At 42.5% G+C, this 15,849-nt stretch overlaps 2 protein-coding genes across 2 annotated transcripts; one reads left to right on the top strand and one right to left on the bottom strand.

Moving 5' to 3' along the window:
- Positions 1-4,656: 4,656 nt before the first annotated feature.
- On the bottom strand, positions 4,657-10,052 carry LOC109480240 (zinc finger and SCAN domain-containing protein 30-like). The gene is made up of 7 exons (XM_019782388.1): positions 9,583-10,052; positions 8,897-9,118; positions 8,290-8,536; positions 7,692-7,912; positions 7,183-7,274; positions 6,420-6,626; positions 4,657-5,039 (listed from the first exon to the last, which is right to left on the bottom strand). The coding sequence occupies exons 1-7, from the start codon at positions 10,050-10,052 to the stop codon at positions 4,888-4,890; spliced, it is 1,611 nt and encodes a 536-aa protein (XP_019637947.1). The 3' UTR covers positions 4,657-4,887.
- A 1,888-nt stretch (positions 10,053-11,940) lies between these two features.
- LOC109480238 (olfactory receptor 2G3-like) lies at positions 11,941-12,939 on the top strand. Its single transcript, XM_019782387.1, has one exon. The coding sequence runs from the start codon at positions 11,941-11,943 to the stop codon at positions 12,937-12,939; it is 999 nt and encodes a 332-aa protein (XP_019637946.1).
- The last annotated feature ends 2,910 nt before the right edge of the window (positions 12,940-15,849 follow it).

The following is a 15,849-nucleotide window of genomic DNA, read 5'->3' as shown; positions in this document are numbered from 1 at the left end:
TCCGTTCAGTCCAATGTCCTCAGGTTCAGACAGGAGTCATTACTACTGCATTAGTCAGCAGCCACCTAACTATACAGACAAAAGAAGTTACACACTTATCATAACACCATGTAAACTGTGGATGCGATAAAAATGCAGAATTTAGATTTTTCTTACCTGATATTCTTCTTGGGTATTCAGTCAGTTCGGATCTGGACTGGTTCAATCCAATGTCGTCAGGTTCAGACCGCAGTCTTCACTACTGCATCAGTCAGCAGACACCTAACTATGCAGACAATAGAGGTTACACACTTGTCTCAAAAGATGCCAAGTAAATGGTGAATAAAATCATATGCAGAATTTGTATTTTTCTCACCTAACATTCTTCTTGGGTCTTCCAGTCCCCCAGTCTGGTCTGGTTCCATCCAAATTGTGGTCAGGTTCAGACAGCAGCCTTCAGTAAATGAATGTACTGGGTCGGTCAGCAGTCACCTAGCTAAACAGACAATAAAAGTTACACACCTGTCTCAAATGATGCCAAGTAAGTGGTGTATAAAATGCAGAATTAATTAATTAAGAACTTTTCGCAAGAACGAGTCTTTTTCAGCACCACGCCGCCATAATTTTGCAGTCGCCATTTTCGTCACCAGTCTCCAAACTCCGCCCGCTAGCGCCTGGAAAAATACGTATTTTCTCCCTTTAAACATCCAAAGAACGGCACACACCCCACATGGAAACGTCCAGACTATATACTGTACACTTTAGACGGATAATTTGCGGGCAAAAAAGCCGAAAATGTACCTCAAATGTTGGAGAGAATTCGCACACAACACGCCGCGCCGCACACTTGGGAGACCCCAAGTGTCAAAGGTCATGAAACTGCAGCCGACGCACACAGGCGGGACAAGTATCCTAGCGCAAATCTACGCCGACTGTTACACGCACCATAATTAAACTTTTACAGTCTCAAAACTGACGTATTCCTCTAACATTTACCACAGGTTCCATCTCGATGCCATGTACAGAACAGTCTCTGCACCTTTCTCTAGTATTGTGCAGCACTACTTTGTGCCCGGACTACTTTTGAGCGGTTCGCCCATAAATACTGTGTTATGCGGCCTTAGTGTGGACCTGTCCTTGGTGCTGAACTCACCATCAATTCCATGTATTAAGTATAGCAGCATGTATTAAGTATTGCAGTTTGTTTGGCACAACAGTACACCCATGGGAAAGCGAGGCATTGATGTATTTAGTACATGTATATACAGTATATAGTACGTTGAAGCCTGTGTATCAACAAGATCTATATTTCATCAAGTCTTATACATTTTCTGAGGATTAACACAAAGGAACAACAGGGTTTACGGAAACTCGGGTACCGGCCAGGCCAGGCTACCACAATATCAGGTATCATTTCTTGCTTAACAAGGTTTATAATGTAAAATGCCAATACCAATGCAATTCAGGCAACATTATACCTCTATATTGTATGTCTGTAATGTTGGTATGTAAATCAAGAATTGTAAAACGTGAAAATGTAGGAATCTTGTTTTATTTCAGCCCGCCTTGTTTTTTTCGCCCTATCGCATTAGACTTGGAGTCTGCTGAGGATGTCATCCATAAAATTTACTTGCTGTGGCCTAAGTGTCAACATATTATTAGCAAAACATATAATATCATGACCATGGAAAAATCAAAGTACATCTCACATAAAATACCTGAGAGCTGTGAGCCACCAAAAAGACACAGAATGCTGTTCAAACGTAAGTTCAACTGCATTCAAGCACATCATATATTGACAGAACATTATGGGGAAAGATGGCTTCCATAATGCATATAAATCAGTAAAAATTTAGCCTGGTATCCAGTCTTACGTGATTGGGGGTGTTGGGGTGTTCAGGCAGGTTGTGCCTTCGGGGGCTCTAATAGCTTCCCCCGCCCAGTGCAACAGGCCGTCCCGGTAGAGTGTTACGCTAATAAGAGACAGTATGTTTGGGATTTGGTTTCCCCCCAACACGTGGAGGGCTAATCAATCTCTCGTGAAATACACACCGGGAAACCTATGTGAGGCGGGCGGGACAGAGCTCTTGCGGCCCCGACCACGATCAGACTGGATACCAGGCTATAAAAATTCAGAAAACAGAGGAAGAAACGTAGAAACGAGCGTATCTGATGTAGTCATGTTCAAACCTGACATGTAAAAAAGTGTCCCCGAACGGCGACTTCACTAATAGGCAGGTTTAAACACAGGGAATCGTCACCGGCGCAAATAATTTACGCCATTCTGCGTTTTAGCTTCATTTCATTTCATCTCTTCTTTTTTCTTTTTCATTGTGAGGCAGCCACCTTCAACTAGCTGAAGATTCTGTTGCCTTTTTGTGGCTAATACGAGATGGGGTTTGCCAGGACTCCATCCATGAAAGGCGTGTAAAGTGCCTTTCCCAAGGGCACAAGATCGGAGACATGGCAGGGTTCGAACCCGGGACCTCGTGGTTCTGAGCCGAACGCCCTGCCGTTGCGCCACACGACCCCAACGAATTGCAACGAGTTCGGCCCAAATAGTTACGAGAACATAGAGGACAATGTTAGATGCGACTCACCTCCCTAAACGGACGTAGCTCGTCTTAAAAGACGAATTTTAACAACCGAGTTCTTCCCTGTCCAAGCACCGTGACTCGCCATCTTGCTCTGAGCAGCAGCGTGGTCTTACCACCTGATACGGAATCACCATAATTTGCATTTTCTCAATTAGATAATTAAGTTAGGCCATGCTGATTTCATTATATGGATGACATCCACTGGGAACCCCAAAACTGATGCGATCGTGCGAATAAAAAAAAAACAAACTTGCCTTCATTCTGAAATCTAGGTGGTCATGAAGGTTGAACAAATGACTTAACACACAAAGTAATATTCTATTGGCATGGAGAATAATAGACTCTTCATTTTCATTCCTTCACATTTTCTTCTTTTCCTTTGGAATGGATTTTGGCATTCTGCGACAGAAGTATCGTTTTCCCTTGTTTCAGTTTGCGGCATATATTTGTTCATTTTGCAGCTGATTTGTACGATTTACAGTATGGCCGAAAACTTTGTTTTTTTTGGAAACGGACGAAAATTCATGCGCATGCGGATGTCATCCATATACTAGTAATCAAATCAACATGGCCTAAAGCGGTATAAACTTAAACGACTCTTTTCTTTTTTGCATCATTTACGGCCTTGCACTGTTCTTCGATTTCGCCAGGTGGCGTTACTAGAACACGTGAAGAACAGCTCAATGAAAGTTCGAAGTATAGTTAGTTACAGGCGCTAAAGCCTTTGAAATATTTCATGCAAGATTGACTGTTTGCACCAAAATGTTTAGGTTTTGTACCGTGTAGTCTGAAATGTGGTATGTATTAGTTATGGCAGAATCTTTTAATATAATAACTCTTTACACTGAATTATCATTTCACCTTTAAGTAAAGGAGTAAAAAGTATTGCTTTGTTTGGTGTGTGTGTATCTGTATGTCTGTGCGTGAGCGTGTATTTCTAGAGCGAAGTCTGAATTTGTCTTATGCAGGACAAGAAAAGTTGCAAAGCAGTGTGGTTAAGTAGGTGAAGTCTGCTATCTATGATCTAATTGTCTCCTTATGAAGACATCTTTACTAGGAATCATCATAGACATTGCAATGACACACGCGAACAAGCATACACACACACACACACACACACACGCACACACACATGCACACACACACATATACACTCTCAGAAACAACACAATGTTCAGTCAGAAATACTTGTATTGTGCTGTACTTCATATTACTATCCAAATAATTTAGTACAATCCAACAATCCTTTTAACTTTCTGTACACATTTTACCAGAGCTACTACCAGTATCAAAATCCATCTTTGTTGGTAAGACAATTGTCAAGAACAAAACAAAATAATAACTTGCAGTAGTCACACAAGTCTTCTACTCTATCTTTCTCCCATTGATGCAAACTTATCAAAAACTTAACATTTCTGCCCATCCTACAACCATTTTTTAAATAATATTGCCCTGAGAAATGCTCTTAATACTTTTTCCTCAACTCTCCAATTGTTCATGAACAAGTTGTAGCATTGCTAACTGTACATGTACTCATTAGATACAAATCTGCAACCTTCAAATTCTACCTCTGGTTAGTCTGTGTTACACATTCTCTCACTGCCAAATTTCCTCTTCAGAGGGATGTCATTTAGTCAGGCTAGTGAAAAGTAAAACTACGAACAAAACTGTTGTATACAATCCAGGGTGAAATTTACAGGTCCATGTATGTTTTGTTTGTCTTTTTCAACATCACGCCAATTTAATTTCTTGTCTCTCAGGCCCCTATGGTTGCATGCGGGCCCGTCATAGGCTGTGGACGATAGTTTCTGTTTCTATCTGATTTGGCCGGCTTGCCTGCTCCATTTTTTTTCCTGCAAAAAATCCGAGAACCGAGAATTCAAATTTCTGTTGCCTTACCTGTTTCAAGCATATCATAACACATTTAATTCAATTTTTTACCTTCCCACGGCTTAGTAAAATATTAGTGAACCCTGAAAAAACAATTACTCCTAAAAAATAAGGATACTAAAGCAATTATTTTACACAGCATTGAGTAAAATGTGCCGAACTTCACACGTGCATAAATCCTTAATCCCAAGTTTTAAGCATCTCTATTGTATTGTACATTTTCCATCCCAAATTTCACACATTTGTACATGAATGTACATGGTACATGGAACCAGGTCCTTATGTATGAACAAGGCTTGACATACATACATGTATGCAGGTTACTTCAGGTAAAATTTCACTACTGAACAGTAGAGACACATATTTTTCATTCCAAATTCACACATTTGTGTTAGTATGTACATGTAATCTGGTAACTAAACTATAGAACGGATTCTACAGGTTCAAAAACCACTTCTTCCCCGTTGCGTTGTCCCTCGAGTATCGTAACCCCGGGATGCTTCTTGGTGTGAGTCATGAAATTACACTTCCTGTTGGTTGAATATCCACAGAAACATCGGAAGGGTTTCTCACCTGCAAGGGTAGATATAATAATGATAATAATGAAGAGTTTATTGGTCAATTTTTAGGACAGTAGAAAAGTAATCAACATCAGAATGTCAGCCCTAAATCTTTTGTTTATCAGGCACACATCCTGGCTTTTGGATCTGGAAAAGTGCCCTCAAATTTCCTGTCTACTCTACAATTATAGTGCCCCTGGGAGAGAACATAGCTAAAACTAGAAAGGCCAATATTTGCTTTGGAGCAAATACAGCGATGGGTTCACCACATTTTACCACATGGCAGGGAAAGAATGAGAAACACAAGGGAAAACAATGATTTACATTGATATAACTATAATATGAAGTAACATACAACTAAAACAACAGTTGGATAGCTATTCCCTACTTTATTGGTTAGGATTTTTAATTGCATAATGCAAACTGTTGATTTTCAAAATAAAAAAAAAAACGTTACATGCCCCGCATTCCAATGCTGGAGCAGAAAAGCTTGAAATACCTACCAAAACACTTGAATAAAGACATACTGTCAGTATGGAAATGCTCTGTGCAGGTGTCAATCAAGTTAAATCCCAACAGCCAATCAGCAAGAAATGCTCTGTGCAGGTGGAAATGCTCTGTGCAGGTGTTAATCAAGTTAAATTCCAACAGCCAATCAGCAAGAAGTATAGAGGAAAGCTGCATGCCTATTGGTTGATGCCCTGCATTCCATTGTGATGACTCATGCCCAGACGTGGTAAACATGGCACACTAACACAGTAATACATTAGCTATAATACAGCCAAAAAACTCAAATAAAACCATTCTAAAAGCCTGTATCACAAAAATTTAAAAAACGCCTAGGGGTATTTGCCCACTGTACCTCCATACCAAATTTCAGGACCTTAGGCCCTAAAATGAAGAAGCTGAATCCATTTAAAGATATGGCAGGAGGAGGAGGAGAAGGAGAAGAAACATCAGAAAAAGCAATATGGTTTCACCACACCACTTCGTGGTGTGGTGAACCCATAATAAAGTTGACTTCAAGTTGAAGTCATGCATACTTCCCAAAAAACAGGTTGGGACAGTTAATCCTCACTTTGGGGCAATTAAATTATATTTTTAGGACAGTGCTGGGACAATAGGAAGAAAAGTTAGCATGAAAGTTCATCTGTGTTGGTTCAAGTCATTATGAAATACAGACTAAGCTTTTTAAAGCTAAAACTTAAAAGTTAAAACTTCCAACACTTAGACTACAGAAATGGGACTTACCCCAAATTTTGGTGAACAAGGTTGATGGAGTCAACCGAAAATTTGGGGTAAGTCCCATTTCTGTAGTGTTGGAAGTTAAAGCTTAGTCTTTATTTCAGGAAGAAAAGTTAATTTCAATGCCTGAGGTATTTCTAACCTTTACCTGTGTGAATCTTGTTGTGTCTTCTCCAGGCTGACTTGTCTGCGAAGGCTCGGCCGCAGGTCTCGCATGCGTAGGGCCGTTCCCCGGTGTGCGTTCTCTCGTGTTTGATCAGGTCCCCGGACACGTTGGCGGCGTAGCTGCAGTACTTACACTTGTACGGCCGTATGCCGGTGTGCAGGCGTCTGTGTGTGTTCAGGTTGGAGTAATCTATTCGGGAAGAAAAAAAGTCTGTCACTAGAAACATACAGACATTCTGGACTAAATGGGGTAGGGAATTTCCCGAGCACTCTGTCTGCTCCTTTGTACCCCTGCTTCACCTATGAGTCAGTCAGTCAAACTTGCGTAAACTTGATTTTTCTGACTAAAGGAGAAGAAATGCTGCTGTATAATGAGCTATAGTTCAGTACTCGGAAGTGTTCCAAGCAGCTTTGCACTGAGAATACTCCTTTAACAAATTAGCTACATGTATTTTTTTATGCAGCTTATAAATCATAACTGACATTATTAACTGTCAGCAAACATTTGTACATATTTTAAGTGTTAAATTTGTATATGTATGGAGGTTTTTCATTGCTCTCAAATACTAGTCAGTAAATTTCTAGCCAGGGTACCATCCTGTGTAGTTTACACTGTCTTGAAACTGTCAATATCAATCCGGAAGGTGCCCCTACCCATGAGCAGTTCTAAAAGGGACAACAAAAAGGGTGGAGCGAATTGAAACACCACAAATAAAGCAAAACCAGCATTTAGAAGAGCCGCCCACCTTTGAAAGCTCGTCCACAGACTTTACATTTGAACGGCTTCTCTCCCGTGTGAGTCCGGATGTGGTCCTCCATCTTAGGCTTCTCAAAGAACCTACAGGTACAAGACATGCAACAACTCTTCACATCAGGCATGTGTAATGTCAGGAATTGTGTGTATGCATGCATGCAAGATGCTTGTGCTGAAGTAAAGGTCTTCTCATGTTTAAAGACACATTTACAGTTATTACAATAAGACATATACATGTACAGTATTACACAGAAAAAAAATCCACATACAGCTATAAACACAGTACATTGTATATACATGTACATGGGTCAGTGTAGTAATAGGCGCCGGTTAGACATAAAAAATACCAGCACATCTATAATTTTACTAGCACTGTTATTAAACCTCCATATACAGGTGATATTCCGAGCCCTGACTTTGTATGACATGACATGACATGCATGTATGGCAAAAAAATTGCTGTACAATTTCAAGCCTAAAACCTGTAAAATCTGTCCTTACCTGAGTCCACAGCGGTCGCACATGTAGGGTTTCTCCCCGGTGTGTTTGCGTCTCACATGCACGTCCATGTGGTGTTTCATGTAGTACACCTCCGCGCAGTGAGGACACGGGTATCGTTTCGTCTTACGGTCCCGGACGGGGATCTTCTTGGGCGTCGTTTCTTCCAACGGTGAAGCCGAGGCCTGGTGTTCTTCCTTCACTAATACCTGCGATGGGGATTCCTTCAAGGAGGAATGAATAAATATACACATCTTACTGCTGTATTCTCTTTTTTGCATTTTTCACAATAAACAATTAAATAGTGAAAAAAAGTAGAATACAAGGACTACTACAAACATGAACCAGAGGTCTGAATGCAAATTACAATTTATATAAAAATCACAATGGAAAAGACATAACACTATAACTTATAAGTAGGTAGAAGAACAAAACTTAAGACATAAATTATATAAGTAATACTCACATCTATATGCATGTTAAAGAACCCACCACAACTTTTGAAAAAGGGGTTATTTGTTTGTAGAAGAAGAGGAAGAAGAAACAGAGCAAAAACAATAAGTTTTCCTTCAGTAAACATCTACTAGTATATTATGCTGACCTCGTTGGCTGGTATAGACAAGTACACCAGGTCCTGTGCTGCCTCCTTGTCTTCCTGTGAGACGTCCTCATTGCTACAGTCATCATCATCATCTCCCTCCATCCCTTCTCCTTCCAGCATCCCCCTAGCTGGGTTCTGTCCCATCCTCGGTACCACCACGGTAACCACGGGAACTGTCGTCGTAGCAACCTGCTGCTGTCCCGCAGACGCCACGCTGAAGATGGTGGAAGGCCGCACTGCAACGTACCTGTCCGTGAATAGTTTCATCAGGTTGGTAAGTCACTGAATAAAGAGTCACTGCAGCACAGGTGTTGCTGCTATAGATGTTTTGTTTAATAACTGACCACTATTATGTATACATGTATATTCAACTTCCGTACGTTTGGGACCGCTTTGTAGATACATTTCCCTGTAATCACGTATATGTAGATGTATAAATATTGTATGTATGGGAATGCATCTATAGCAGCGATACCTGTGCTGCTGTGCAATGTGAACCAGTCAGAATTGCCCTGAGTAAGGTGACAGACGGTCACCGAAACGTCGGCTGAATAAGACTTGGTCCAAGTTGGTTGTGAAAAAAGAGTCTCTTTACTCTGCTACATACCTGACTTCATTCTCCGCTAGTCCCCTTTCTGTGGGAGTACAAGCTACCGCCTGGCTCGCTGAAGGCTCAGTGGAGGAAGGCGTAGAGAGTTGAGCTGCGGTAAGGTCTGTGGTTGGGACCAAATCTGTGCTTGTGTCCATGATTTCTTCCAGTGGGGAAATGTTGGTTTCGTTCGCGGCCGTGCTCTCGTTGTTCCCACCCTCCGTGGTTGTAGTGATGTACCTGCATGATGTACAAAATGATTATTAAACTGGTAGACGACCAACCAATAAGTATCTAATACCAGTCCAGAAAAGAACAAGAAACAGTCATGCCTTCAATATCAGAGTTATCAATGAAGAATTGAGGTGTTCAAAAACTTGTATTTTCCAAGAACTATCATAGACTGGAACTCGTTGTCACCAGGCACAGTTGGGGCATCATCTCTAGAAAGCTTTAAACAAATCATGCAATTCAATGTGCAAAGATTGAGTGTAACAAGTCATTCAGTGTGATAATCTGCCGCCGCGCCGTGTGCCTGTGAAGCTGGTGTGTTACACCGAAGGGCAGTTATACCGGCTATACACTATATATACAGATACAGAAGCTGGTGTGTTACGCTGTAGGGTGATTATACCGGCTATACAGATACAGAAGCTGGTGTGTTATGCAGAAGGGGGTTATACCGGCTATACAGATACAGATACCTGAAAGTGCAGCTTCCGTTGGTGTCGACGAGTGTAGTGTGAACCTCGTGCATGCTCTCCTCTGCTTGTTGCTGCGCGATCGAGGCGTTTAGCGGGTCTGCTGACTCGGCACTTTCCACGTGAATTTCCTGGCTGGTTGAAGAAGTTGACGGGACAGCACTCTCAGTCTCAAGTTGGATCGTTTGTTCGCCTTCTTGTTGCGGAAGGATGGTGAGTGAATCTTCTTCCGTCGCGACCGTTTCCGTTTCTTCGACGCCGTGCATCTTGTCGATTTCACGGTACTCTAAGGTCATAAGCTCGTACAGGATGGTGACAAGGTCGTCCTTGCTGACGCCCTCCCCGCGTACGTCGATGTTCCGACGCCCGAGCTCTAACATGATCTCCTCCATGTACAGTCTGGGCAGCACGGATAGAGACACCTCCTTACACAGACCACACAGGCCTTTGGTGGCCAGGTCACTCAGCGACATGGTCTGGAAAACAAAACAACAAAAATAAATGCAAATTAGTACTAGTATCAGTGACATGCCGGACAACAGAAAAAAATGTACTAGTTTTGACACAACAAAAGCAAAGCAACTTTAATAAGCTGTTCTGCAACTTTACAAACATACAAACAATCTACACATGTTGTAGTTGTTGTACAACATGCACATGCAACATGCACATGCAAAACCATGGTCCTCTTGCAATTATAGGGGGAGGGGGGCAGGCATCTTGTGTGGAATTTTCTTTCCACACTGAGACAACTTTTACACATTAGATAAGGATAAACAGGACACAACGCTTTCTTTTCTCTTAAATTGCCACCATAACTATAGACGCCTTCCGATTTTTGTCACAATTCAGCACAAATTATAAATTCATGCGCCAAGATTTCTTCAAACGCGCGCGCGTACATACACAAAGCCTTCCTTCTTCAAACAAAATCGAACACTTATTGCCACAAAATAGACACTTATAAGAACTCTAATCATTATATAGTTACTTACCTACCTATCTGTGTAGAAGACAACGTCTAAATGAAGTTATCTGGCAGGGAAACGACCAAAAGCGACAAAATCTCGACAAAAACTGAAAATTCTGAACTGTTCGCTAGTCGGGGGTGGGAGGGGAGCGAGACGAACGTGACCTTTGACCCGAAGTCACCTGGTTACCCACTTAATGCACAGTCACCACAACAGAACGAATAGTGCACGTTGTCTTGCATTTAGTACAGTACTAGTATATCAGACTATCAAAATTTGTATCACTTCATTTGCCTAGCAATCAATAGTTCGTGTTTATAAACTTACTGAATTCTAGAGCTCTCCAGTGTCACTTATAAATACGTTTGACTATTTCCAAAATTATATCCAGTATGAGTTGCCTAAGTAATTGTCTTTTGGCGTAGATCTAAAGTACTGTATAGTCCTGCATCAAATGATTGTTAGACAGAAGAAGTTGTCGGAAGAAGAATTCTAATAAAGTCAAAGTGTTGTATACGTAAGTGGTAACCTTGGCGTAGTCTTCCTGTCTTTCTATGTGGTTATATAAGTAACAGAAATTTAAAAAAATCTGCGTGACGTTTCTTTAATAATAGGGATCGACCGATATTGCGTTTGACGTCAATCATCTCGTGTAAAGAAAACGGTGGTTCTGCACGAATAGATGTTGGAGATATTTAGAGAAGCTAAATCAGGTCAAAAACAAGTCACGGCACATCTCTGGAGAACATACGTAGTCATGCAAACTGATTTTTCGTGTAGGGAGACAACGATTCGGCATCAATCCTGGAACCCAGACTGTTTCAAGGGCCTACACAGGCCAGCTCTTCTGCACCAAGACCAACATATCCCCGAGAAAATCCTCCTACAATCCTCTAAGGAAGGGCTGTTAGCTGAATTCAGGCAGGATAAAATGGGTTTAATAGCCAGACGGGGACAAAATAAGTTACTGCTTTTGCCCATTATCTGTAACTAACTATATAAAAAATGGATATGGTGCCGAGGGAAGCCTGCATCCCTGGGAGAGACTGGCGACCAGCTTGTAGGTTCAAATGTTAGAAAAAAATCCGTCTGCAATTAACTTGCCACTGCTATTGACGACAATGTTGCTTGGTGACCAGAATGCCGGGGATTTATATGATTTCGATGTCATGCGGTTTAGTTGCAGGCGAGTGGTTGAACAGACCAATAGTAATGTGTCGAAACATGTTCCTTTGTTATGGCAAGGCTGATGTTCTATCAGATTAATAACGAATTCATCTCTTCAAGATTCCGCACATTTCGGCTCACCTATGCTCACGTGTATTGTCCATATGCATATAACAGGCTGTCATAATCGGTTCATCGGCTGGGTAAAACGGTTGCCACAAACATGCCTGATCAACATCAGATTTTTGGCACGGAAAACCCCGTAGCGAAGGGTTTCCAGATCGCTTACCTGGTCATCATAGTCGCCTTGTCGGTGGTGTGTGGACTGTTGGTGATTTATTTAGTGTGGAAGAAGGAGTATCTACAGAAGCCTTGCCACTACCTCCGCTGTAACCTAGCTGTAGATGACATCCTCTTCACCGGTCTGTGTGTCCCAATTGTCATCCACAACATCAGCCAGGGGTACAACTCCGCAAGCTTCACACTCTGCAGGCTGGAAGGTGCGTTTACCCTCGGTGTTCTGCTCTCCAAGACCTGCACGTACCTCTTCATGGCCATGGACGTGTACTACTTCGTCATCCATCCTCTGCACTACACAGACCGGGTGACAACCCGACGCGTGGTCTTGGCCATCATCGCAGCCAGGATCTTGACCTTCGCCGTTGCTCTGACGTCCATGGCCGTGGGTGGATCCGGCAATGTCCAAGATGTCTCCGATGTCCTCGTCTGCTTGCCTGGAATGAACTCCAGTCCTAGGAACACCGTGCTGGCCATACTGATTGTTGTCGTGCCGATCGCAGTTCTCGTCGTGTTAGCAGTCGGGCTGCTGTACTACCGAGTGATGAAGGAGGCAAGAGGGCAGCAGGATCGGGACGAGAACCGGCATCTGAAGCTTCGCGAGACGCAGGCCTTCAAAGCGCTGGCGCCGCACTTCACCGTGGTGCTGGTGTTCGTGGGAACGGCCATCGTGTCCTTTATCTTCGCGCGTGCGGCCCAGGCGGAGGGTTCCGGCGTCTACCTGTCTGCGGCCCGGAGAGTCGCGCTGCTGCTGCACCTCAGCCTGTCCTACATCACCGACTCCGTGGTCTACAGTCTGAAGAAGGCAGACTTCAGACGCGCCATCAGGGAAGTCCTGCCGTTTGCTAACAGCGAAGCACAGCCTCTGGCGCCTCGCCACGACGTCCCGACGGTCGATAGTGGATTACCAGAGGTACAGGTGTGAGAAGATAAATACATGAATGAATGAACGAATGAATGAAAGAAAGAAGAAGACAGACTTCCGACGCGCCATCAGGGAAGTCCTGCCGTTCGCCAACAGCGAAGCACAGCCTTTGGCGCCTCGCCACGACGTCCCGACGGTCGATAGTGGCTTACCAGAGGTACAGGTGTGAGAAGAAGATAAATAAATGAATGAACGAACGAATGAATGAAAGAAGAAGGCAGACTTCAGACGCGCCATCAGGGTAGTCATGTCGTTTGCCAGCGAAGCACAGCCTCTGGCGTCTCACCACACCGTCCCTACTGACGATCGTGGCTTACCAGAGGTACAAGTGTAAGAAGAAGACGGACTGAATAGGTCGAGAATGTTGGTAAATCCGTTGGTTCATTTGAACCGCACTCGGAAGACAATCTTCAAAGTCGGGCAGCTCGTGAATTAAGAATGTATATACTCCAGAAAATTGTTACTTAAACAACTGGATAGGTTCAATCTACCTAGTTTCTTGAGTATTAATTTCCTTGTGTATCTCATTACCTGCCATCACCTTACCGACGTAATGCAATATACTGTCTTCATGAGTGAAGACCGGCCATATGTTGGGCAGTGCATTTCCAGTATGATAACATGTGTGTTAAGTAAATGTCATTTATGTATGAATTTGAACCGATCCCCTTAGTGCAAAATGTACTTTAGAAAACTGGATGCGTGAGTGAAGTAGTTGAACGTTATGCATAAAAATCAGCCTGTTTGTCTACTATCTGGCTTTTAGAATGTGTTATTTAATTACGTATCCAATAAGATCAGAATTTAACTCATCATTTTCATTGTCGGATTGACCTAGAATATATATTGCTTTTTCATCATTGTGTGGACGTCGCTGTGAGTACATTTCAAAAGGAGATGTTTGTATATAATTCTTCACGTGCTTACGAAAATTGGAAAATACCTTGTCGCACTGCAGTATGATATGTATATTATAATGATCCCAGGCTCTTATATAAAGTTTACATAAATTCACATCGCATATCTATATGCTTGGAATTTTTTAGATAAGTTTAAAAGAGATGAATTGATTCTTCGATGTTTATGTATAGAGTGTACATAATTATATATGTGTATTATGCATATACTATCTGTATATACTGTACATATGCGTTTGTCTTTGTTTGTACAGTATTGACTCATACATATAGTATATCTTGAATGTTTCTTGTACATTTTGTACTACACCTGGTGCCTGCGTGAAAAAGATAATAAACCGTATAAGACTGCACTTACTCAATGGCTCCATCTTGTTTATATTTAATATAGAATTGCAAGAACAAACCTGTATCGTCCCTGTTTCTATTCTTTCTATCATTTTGTCCCTTAGTTGAGAAATTAATTGTCTCTCTCTTATCCAGTCTCACTCGATACGTTTGGTGCCATTTATTGTAATCGAGCCTTTACGTCACGAATGTTTGACACCTTTACTGCGATGTGTTTAGAAAACAGGCATCGGTGATATGATAGAGTACTCGGGCTGTTTTTACCAATGACTGAAACAAACTCAATACTGCGATCTGACAGATTTTAGTATATCGTTTGATCTAACTACGTACATGGTTGATTGATTGTTTGTTAGCGTCCGGTGACTATGGAACATAACCCACTCGTTCGCTCTTCCATACTAGTATTTCGTGCCTCCCGGTTGATAGCATAACTCAGAGCTACAAGTTGAGACAACAGCTCTTTAGCCAGCTAGTACGTTTTGAGGAGCAGATCTGTGCTGATTATCGACTGTTGAGTCAAGCAACTGTTTTGACTTGGAATACAAAGATGAGCAATTCTGCCAACAACGAGTCCGACTATCTAATTTTCGGCACGGACAATCCTGTGGCACGGAAGCTCCAGGTGTCCTACCTAGTCATCAGCGTCGTTCTTTCAGTGGTTTGTGGACTGCTGGTTATTGTTCTAGTGTGGACGAAGGACTATCTACAGAAACCCTGCCACTACCTCCGCTGTAACCTGGCCTTGGACGATATTCTTCTCACTGGTTTTTACGTTCCTACTGTTATTCATAACATCAACCAGGGGTACAACTCTACAAGTGTCGAATGTTGTAGGGTTGAGGCGGTCTTAGTGAACAACCTGCTTTTGTCCAAGACATTTGCGTATTTGATGATAGCAGCAGAGGTGTATTTCTTCACCATTCATCCACTACACTACAACGACAGTATCACAGCGAAACGTGTAGGCATCGCCGTGACTGTTTCTCGGACCACCAGTCTTTTATTATCGGTTGTATGCGTGGTTGTAGGTGTATCTGACACCAAGACGGCAGAAGAAGTGCTGTACATCGATGCATGCACTCCTCTCGCGATTTCAACGTCATACTCTTCTGCGATGCTCACTGGGGCAATAACATTGCTTATAGCAGGTATTGTCCTTCTGACTATTGGATTTATGTATTACCGAGTGTTGAAGGAAGCAAGACAACAGCAAGACAGGGACGAGAATCGTCACATGAGTCTTCACGAAACCCGCGCCTTTCGTACACTTGCACCTTCGTTCGCCATTGTGTTAGTGTTCGTATTTGCCAATACCGTGTGTCTAGTTTTCGTACGGTTAGCTAATTCGGTCGGAAAAGAGGCAACATTCGTCCTTCTGGTGGCCAGAAGGGTTTCTCTGCTTCTAGCCTTTACGTTGTCGCCCGTCACTGACTCTGTGTTTTATAGTCTCAATCAGACTCATTTTAGGAAGGCTCTAAGGGAAATGTTTCCAAAGATCTACAACCGGATTCACCCCGAGACGACTACAAATGGAGCTGGGATAAGCGAACCTCTCCCGTAGACCTTTCTTTATTCAAGTTGCAGCAAAACATGTGGAGCACTAGGCAGCAAATTCAGCTGAAGTGTACTCCAACCTGGGTCG

Source organism: Branchiostoma belcheri, unplaced genomic scaffold (assembly GCF_001625305.1).
Source record: "Branchiostoma belcheri isolate BF01 breed outbred unplaced genomic scaffold, Haploidv18h27 scaffold50, whole genome shotgun sequence".
NCBI classification, from domain to species: Eukaryota; Metazoa; Chordata; class Leptocardii; order Amphioxiformes; family Branchiostomatidae; genus Branchiostoma; species Branchiostoma belcheri.
This window is presented reverse-complemented; position numbering and strand designations above follow the sequence as displayed.

What these genes read in the sequence shown, in the direction of transcription:
- LOC109480240 (XM_019782388.1), bottom strand. Translation starts at nt 10,052, where the DNA reads ATGTCGCTGAGTGACCTGGCCACCAAAGGCCTGTGTGGTCTGTGTAAG. An exon ending in CTAGCGGAGAATGAAGTCAG is followed by an intron (nt 8,537 to 8,896) that starts GTATGTAGCAGA and finishes ATTCACGGACAG; the next exon opens with GTACGTTGCAGTGCGGCCTT. An exon ending in ACACAACAAGATTCACACAG is followed by an intron (nt 5,040 to 6,419) that starts GTAAAGGTTAGA and finishes CTACCCTTGCAG; the next exon opens with GTGAGAAACCCTTCCGATGT.
- LOC109480238 (XM_019782387.1), top strand. Translation starts at nt 11,941, where the DNA reads ATGCCTGATCAACATCAGATTTTTGGCACGGAAAACCCCGTAGCGAAG.